We start from the raw sequence: 8,334 nt of genomic DNA on the forward strand, positions 1-8,334 counted from the left end.
GCCCCTCCCGCGCGGCGGTCCTCCCCCGGCACCCGGCCCTCCCTCCGCATCTCCACCCTCGTCCCTTGGCCCACCCGGGCCACGCGCCTCCTCTACTTGTGGCCGGCTTCAGAGCGTGCAGGCGCGTGGTCGCCATCCCTGACCACGCCGCTGCAGCCAAGCAGTCGGCGCGAAGCTCCGGGGCGGAAGAGTGCGGGGAGGCAGGATGCAGGCGTGCGGGGGCGCCGCGGCGGGTCGCCGGGTTTTCGATAGCATTTGCCCCAACAGGATGCTGGATCCGCAAGGCCGGCCCTTTGGCAAGCCTGGGAAGCTGGACAGGAAGGTGGGGGCTGCGGGCTGGGACCGGGCGGGGTCCGCATGCTCCCAGCCCGAGGGCTGACCCACGCTCACCGTTTCTGTGCCCGGCTAGTTCGCTCCTCCACGGAAGTTCTTTCCGGATCGCAGCATCAGCAGCCGGGTGTCCGTGTACGAGGATCCGCCAGACTCCGAGCCCGCTGCGCTGCCAGGTGAGCCCTGTAGCTCCTGCGCTAACCCTCAGGTTTCCCGCGCCTAGTGAGTGGGACGCGCGCGGCTCGGAAGTTTCTCTCCCCGAGGCTTCAGCGTCCTGGCTCAGATGCCAGCGACGAGCTGTTGCGGAGAGGCTTAGGGTCAGCCTGGCGCGTGTCTCCGGTTCTCCCCGCGCAGCCCTCACCACCATAGACCCTGCAAGACCTCGCTGACTGCTCCTCGTTACTCGGATCCGATGCGCCGCCTAGTGGTGATTCGGCCGCCTCACAGGTACCCTCTCGTTCTTGCGGAGCCTCGTGACTTCTCAGAGCCCAAATTCTGGTAGTCATTTTTCGAGTATCCTTCAAGGAATCAAATTGGGTAGGGAGCGCGGGCATATTTGGCTAGCAGGGGGAGATGTCCTGCAGGAATCCGAGTCTTGAGAATCAGAACTTTCCTCCTAGTATGTTAATGGTGGCCTCCTTCCTGGAGTTGGTTTGACCAGTCCTGGGCAGGGAGGCTCACCTGGAGGGCTCCCCTGCCAGACCGGTGTCCCGTTCACCTCACCATCTATTCACTGGAGCTGCGACAGAATAAGTGGAAATTGCACAATGAGGGACCAGGTGGGTAGGTGGGAGCAAAGTTGCGCTCTGGGCACCTGATACACATCCTGTCTGTTCTTCCAATATGCCCTTCCTGGCCACTCGTTAACCATTTTCATTCCCTGGTTGTCTAAGGAGTGTGGACATTGGAGATAACTTCTCGACCAAGACTGGAAAAAATGAAGAGAGTTTACATTTGGAGGAAGTGGGAAGAGGGACAAAGGACTGTAGAAGAAATTGATGGAAAGTGTTCCTCTCTGCAGAGATGGCCCTTCAATAGCTGGGCACCTTATAAGTCATTTTCACTCCCTTCAAATGCTGCCATCACTTACTGCCATGGGGCAAAGAGGCATCCCCTCCCCCCAAGCCTATCTTCTTACTTCCATCCCACTTCTACCACTCACCAGGGCTGACACTTCCCAGGCAGATGATGGGCCTCCCAGCACAGGTGTTTGGGAGGCCAGAGCCTGGCAAATTGCTGGGATGTAAAGAGACCAGAAGGACAGGAGGTCCTAGCTAGATGCAACCTACAGTAAGGGTATCAGTTCCAGCTTCCTGGCAGCAGGTGCTGGGGACATGAGTTTTCGTGGGAACAGGCTGAGCATAGAACATTCTAGAGAATATGACCACCTCCCAGAACTGGGGTTGGTGGTGGACCAAGGCTTCCCAGGGCCTCCTCTAAGTACCTCTCAGAATTGGGATAAAGCCCAGGGGGACTCAGGATAGGTGGCCACTGAGAGCAGAAATTGTGAAGGCAGGAGATGAGAGTGGGCATTGCCCTGCAGAGGCCGTTCTATTGTTCTTTTTAGGTCTGGATACTCTAGAAAAGACAATAACTGAGGAGTTCCCTGCGTAGCTCAGCGGAAATGAATCTGACTAGTATCCATGAGGATGCAGGTTCAATACCTGGCCTCTCTCAGTGGGTTAAGGATCCAGCATTGCCATGAGCTGTGGTGTAGTCACAGACATGGCTCGGATCTGGCATTGCTGTGGCTGTGGCATAGGCCAGCAACTGCAGCTCCGATTCAACCCCTGGAAACTTGTCCTGGGAAAGGCAGAGCTGGTGCAGAAGGAAATAGCTTATTAGGGGAAGATTCTTGGGATGGGGAGGAAGGACCCCTGGCTAGTGCACACTGATTACATTTCCCAACCTCCTTCCTATTGGAGAAAGTGGACAGAGAGAGGAAGTGCTCTAGAAGTGTTTGCAGTCCAGAATAGACCCAAACTATGCCAGGCCTGGGCTAGCATAGGAAGAAGCATTTGCTGGGTCCCCTTCAGTCTCCTCATGGTAAGGGTTTTTCTCAAACCTCTACAGAGAGGGAGACCTTTTAGCCCTCAGAAAATCAGTCTCATTTCTGACTCCTTCAACCAGGGTGGAACTTGTGCTTCAGGATTTGTCTGGGGCCCTCAGTTCTTCCTTTCTAAGCTCCCTTCTCCTTAGAGCCTCAGCTCTCACCTGCTGCTAGAGGTCTCCCTAGTTGAAACTGATACTTTTATTCTTCAAAGTTAAAATCGGATGCTTCTCAGAAGTATCTGAATGGTAAAGAAGGCTTTGTGGGAGAAGAGTATGACTAAACCAAAGGAATATAAAAAAAACTGGTAATAGGGAATCAACAGGACAGATATTTCTCCCTACCCCCCCTTCCACGGCATATGGAGTTCCCAGCCAGGTATCCTAGCCTGAGCTGTGATATAAGTTGCAGCTGTTCCAACGCCGGATCCTTAACCAACAATGCCAGGCATCAAACCTGTGTCCCAGTACTCCCAAGACTCCGCTGATTCCATTGCACCACAGCGGGAGCTCCAGGATAAATTTCTGATGGGCATATTGGCCTCACACCATGCCCCTTGAGAGACTTCTTTCCCCTTTCCAGTGCTTCATTGGAAGCCAGGCTTTTCTAAAAAAGAGATAAAAGCTAGAAGCAATGAGGTATAAAGGAAAGAGGATTGAAATAGTTACCAGGTTTCTGGGACAGAAGGTCCAATTTCACTATTTCAGAGCTAGGTGCTTTGGGGAACACGATTTCCTTGAGCTTCAGCTTCTCCATCTGGGGGAGGAGTCACTTCCTGGGCCCTGCCTGCTTCCCACATTGGTGTGGGAATTAACAGAGAGACTCAGTGTATAAGAGTTTTGTCAACTCTGTACACTAAGGGAATTAAGACGTTTTCTGGCTGCCAGCCTGTTATGTCTCCTTCCATCTCACGCACCCAGGCACATTGCAGGAACCCAGCAGAGTGTCTAGTTCAAGATGTTGGAGGTACATCACACCGCACGGGAAAAGTCAACTCCAAATTTTTGAGTAACAGGAGCAATAGGGGCCACACCTGCTGCGTGCTGAACAGAGGCATTTTCCATAGTATCCTGCCCCCTCAAATCTTAGCCTTTCTTTATGCGGAGGGATGGTTTATAGCCGTGGCTGAGCCTTGGTGGGATATGTGGCCTAGAGTTACTGATTTGGATGACCCTTCACGCTGGCAGGTCCTGGGAGGAAGGACGGGGTGTTCGCACACTGCGCTCCTAGCTCTTAAAGCTTTGGCTGCTTGGCCTGCGGGGAGATAAGTCGGAGCCGCTGTTCTGCTGAAGCACTAGGAACGCGCCTGGTTGGCTGGTGGCGGGCCAATGAGGCCGCGCGAGGCTGTGCCTTCTGCGGGAGGCCGGACCCGGGCGGCTGTGCTGTGAGCAGAAGGACCTACTCCAGACGCATCCGTGTGCAGTTTCAGCGCCCGGCAGGACCCTCACAGTCAGATCCCAGCTTGGTGCTTACCTCTCCCCACCATGGCGGTGCAAGCCTGCTGGATTCCGTGTATCCGGCGGGGCTTTGATTTTCAGGTATCAGTTTCCGCTGCCAAGAATGCATGCAGACACCCCGCCGAGCCTGGGAGGTTAACTGTCCATCTAGGAAGTGTGCCACACCTGCCGAACTCGATCATAACTAGTTTACACCTCTGGTTTATTTCAGAACCACTCCTTGCAAACGGCAGCGGATTTCGATCTGCAGGATTTCAGAAACACAGTGGATGATCTCATTGCAGGCAAGTGTAGTCTCTTTGCAGTTAAAGAAAAGCAGGGGTGTCCTCCGCCCCTTAAATTTGACTAGTTCAGATTTCGTGGTAGTTACGTGGTAAACCCAGTACCTGTCAACTGCTCCCCAGCAATTCATCAAAGGGCCAGGCTCTTCTATACTTAGGACCCCCTCCCCCTTCCTAATCGAGAAGATGAATCGCTGGATCTACAGCTCTTTCTCAGCTCGCCACTGTGAGTTCTGGGAGAGAGAGCCCGACGCTGTGATGTGGTTGAGAAGAGGCTGAATGACAGCATTGTGTATGCCGAGTAGTGAATGTGTATGATTTAAGGCAAGTTTGCCCTGGCCATCGTGGAGATTCAGTTTAGATCATCCAACAGGCATTTATTGAATGCCTACTCTGTACTCTGTATCTGGAAGGGCCGGGGGATCGTGATTGCAGAGGGATTGGTGCTTTGTTAATAAACATCTCCACGTAAACCCTCCACTCAGCCTGGCGTTTGTCCCTGTACTTAGCCAGGTACAAGTCTGAGGCTACAAACCCGGCTCCCTCTTTTTCCTCTCTCCTCTTAATCAGACTCATCGTCTTTGATGTCACCTCCCCTGGCCGGCGGAAACTTTCCCTTCTCTCCTGACGTACTACCCTTTGGGTCCTGTCTCTCCCCGCCGCTGGACTCACCCGCCCTGCAGTCACCGCCGCTGCGCCCTCCCGAGGTTCCCCCGCCAGAGCAGTACTGGAAGGAGGTGGCCAATCAGAACCAGAGGGCGCTGGGGGACGCACTCGTTGAGAATAATCAAGTAGGGACTCTGCGCTGGCGTCCAGGAATCCTGGGGGCGGGGACAGGGTATGAAGCTCCAGGAGGAAGTGGTGGCTGCAGGATCGGGAATGTGCCCCTTTGGACGTTAGAACCAGTGGACCAGGGAGTGGTTCCTTTAGCTGCTATTGCTTCACTGGCTTTACCTCAATTTACAGCTTCACTGAGTAGGAATAATCCTACCCACTAGGTTTTTGATAAGGCCACCAGTATTTGTTGAAGACTTTCTATGTGCCTGGTATTGTGCTTACTATTTACTTTCTCCTCATTTAATACAGCCATTAAGCTAGGTACTCTTACCAGCCCCATTTTACAGATAAAGGACACTGAGGTATAGGAAAGGTGAATGAACTAAAGAGGCAGAACCTGGAGCCTGTTGCCCAAGTCAGTACTCCTCACAACTACACTGAGGATTAACTGAAAACATTTTGTCTAAGTGCTTTGTTAAAAAAAATTTTCATAAAATCATTATTATCACCAGTGTAAATGCTCTTGGGAGCCCAGTTTCTAATTAGACGTTAGGATCTGGGTTCAATTCATGCAGAGTATACAGACAAGACCGAGCACGGTAGCCTATGGCTGAATGCTTGGCTCTCCTGCAGCTGCACGTGACGTTGACCCAGAAACAGGAGGAAATCGCCTCACTGAAGGAGCGGAACGTGCAACTGAAGGAACTCGCCAGTAGGACCCGGCACCTGGCCTCAGTGTTGGATGTAAGTGGGGCTCGGGCGTGTAGCACACTGCAGGAAGTCGGAAGTGTCCCGGTGCACCCCCCACCCTGCTCCCAGTGTTGGGACCTGGCGGGGGTCGGGGAAAGGAGAGGAGAGCTCGGTGAGTCACTTAAAGGGTCGCCTAAGCCGCTGAGTTGCTCCTACGAAGTGCGCCAGATTGCCTTTGAGTACCCATCAAGAGGCGAGTCCGGCTGGCCCCAGGGCGGCGCTCCTCCCCGTCTCTTGTAGAAGCTGATGATCACCCGGTCCCGGGATTGCGGTGCGGCAGCCGAGCCGTTTCTGCTCAAAGCGACTGCAAAAAGGAGCCTGGAGGAGTTGTTCAGCGCTGCGGGGCAGGACTGCGCGGAAGTGGACGCCATCCTACGGGAGATTTCCGAACGCTGCGACGAAGCGCTGCAGAGCCGCGATCCCAAGCGGCTCCGACTTCAGCCGGAGCCCCCAAGCATGGACGGCAGGCCCGGGAACCTGCATGGCGCCTTCCGGGGGCTGCGCACAGATTGCAGCCGGAGCTCGCTGAACCTGAGCCACAGTGAGCTGGAGGAGGGCGGCTCTTTTAGCACCCCCATCCGCAGCCACAGCACCATCCGCACGCTCGCTTTCCCCCAGGGCAATGCGTTCACCATCCGGACAGCCAACGGGGGTTACAAATTCCGCTGGGTCCCCAGTTGAACTGGGATGTGGTCCTCCAAAACACTGCCCTGTATTCGGACTGAAGCGCCTGGAGGTTAAGTGAGAGTAGTTGGAACTGTTTTCTGAACCTGACTTTTCAGAACTCCCCCTGAAAGGCCAATGCTACCCTGAAACTTTTTTTTTTTTTTTTTTTTCAGGAACACTTTGATACTGATGCATTGTAAAGTTCTGGTACAAAACACTGAATAGTCCTTCCCCTTTTCATAGTGAAATTGTGTGTGTGTGTGTGTGTGTCACAGTCATTTTAAATGTATTTATTTTTAGTAGCTTTGAATTATGCACTTTTTAGAGCTAGAAGAGACCTAAAAACCACTTAGCTGTTTTATAATTACATAATGCCCTACTTTCATAAGAAGTTAAGTAATTTTCTATATTAAGAAGTGTCATTGAGGAGTTCCCTTGTGATGCAGTAGATTAAGACTCGGCCTTGTCACTCTAGTGGCTGGGGTCACTGCTGCTCTGGCACAGGTTCCATCCCTGTCCGGGGAACTTTCACATGCTGCAAGTGTGGCCAAGAAAAAAAAGTGTCATTGGAACCTTCCAAGAAGTCTCCCTAGTCATTTAATTGAAAAATGGGCAGTAGACCTCTAAGGAAGACATACAGATGGCCAATAGGCACATGAAAAAAAAAAATGCTCAACATCACTGATTATTAGAGAACTGCAAGTCAAAACTCCAGTGAGGTAGAATGGCTGTCAAAACTGCAAAACTGGTTATAATGGCTGTCGTTAATAAGGCTACAGGAGTTCCTATCGTGGTGCAGTGGTTAATGAATCCAACTAGGAACCATGAGATTGCCGGTTCGATCCCTGGCCTTGCTCAGTGGGTTAAGGATCCAGCGTTACCATGAGCTGTGGTGTAGGTCGCAGACGTGGCTCGGATCCTGCGTTGCTGTGGCTCTGGCGTAGGCCAGTGGCTACAGCTCTGATTAGATCCTAGCCTGGGAACCTCCATATGCTGAGGAAGCAGCCCTAGAATAGACAAAAAGACAAAAAAAAAGACAAAAAAAAGGCTACAAATAACAAATGCTGGAGAGAGTATGGAGAAAAGGGAACCCTACTCGCTGTTAGTGGGAATGTAAATTGGTACAACCACTTTACACAGAAAACAGTATGAGGATTCCTCACTAAACTAAATATAGAACTACCATATGCTCTAGCAATTCCACTCCTGGGCATATATGGGACAAAACTTTCTCTGAAAATGATACATGAACCTCTATGTTTATTGCAGCATTATTCACAGTAGCTAAGACATGGAAACAATCTAAATGTCCATTGGCAGATGAATGGATCAAAAAGATGTGGTACACAGTGGAATACTACTCAGCCATTAAAAAAGAACAAAATAATGCCATTTGCAGCTACATGGTTGCAATTAGAGATGCTCATACTAGTCAAGTAAGTCAGAAAGAGAAAGACAAATACCATATGATATAACTTATGGTGGAGTCTAAAATATGGCACAGATGAAGCTATTTACAGAATAGAAACAGACTTGGAGAAGAGACTTGTAGTTGCCAAGGGGGAGAGGGAGGGAGTGGGATGGATAGGGAGTTCTGGGTTAGTAAATGTAAACTATTACATTTAGAATGAATGAGCAATGGGGTCCTGCTATAGAGCATAGGGAACTACATTCAATCACTTGTGATAGAACATGATAGAAAATAACAGGAGAAAAAGAATGTGTGTGTGTGTGTGTGTGTGTGTGTGTGTGTGTGTGAATGACTGGGTCACTTTTCTGAACAGGAGAAATTGACAGAACATTATAAACTAATTATTAAAAATTACAAAAAAAAAGATTGTTGGCCCAGAAGCCAGGTCTCTGGGTGAACATTTCAATACATCACTCACTTCCCCTGATCCTACAAGGACACTAAATTTTGTTACTATTGAAAATTTTTATTCTAGATGCCAGAATAAAAAAATTAGGAAAAGTTAGGTTTAAGATTTCCTAGCACTTTTCTTAGGACAGGTAATAAACAGAG

General features: G+C 50.9%; 1 protein-coding gene across 1 annotated transcript; it reads left to right on the forward strand.

The window, feature by feature from the left end:
* The first annotated feature begins 137 nt into the window (after positions 1 to 137).
* MCIDAS (multiciliate differentiation and DNA synthesis associated cell cycle protein) lies at positions 138 to 6,449 on the forward strand. The gene is given in 8 exon segments (XM_047753865.1): positions 138 to 322; positions 410 to 506; positions 685 to 701; positions 703 to 777; positions 4,049 to 4,121; positions 4,689 to 4,909; positions 5,529 to 5,639; positions 5,886 to 6,449. Coding segments are annotated over 8 exon segments (1,152 nt in total). The 5' UTR covers positions 138 to 205; the 3' UTR covers positions 6,327 to 6,449.
* The last annotated feature ends 1,885 nt before the right edge of the window (positions 6,450 to 8,334 follow it).

Source organism: Phacochoerus africanus, chromosome 1 (genome assembly GCF_016906955.1).
Source record: "Phacochoerus africanus isolate WHEZ1 chromosome 1, ROS_Pafr_v1, whole genome shotgun sequence".
Taxonomy (NCBI): Eukaryota; Metazoa; Chordata; class Mammalia; order Artiodactyla; family Suidae; genus Phacochoerus; species Phacochoerus africanus.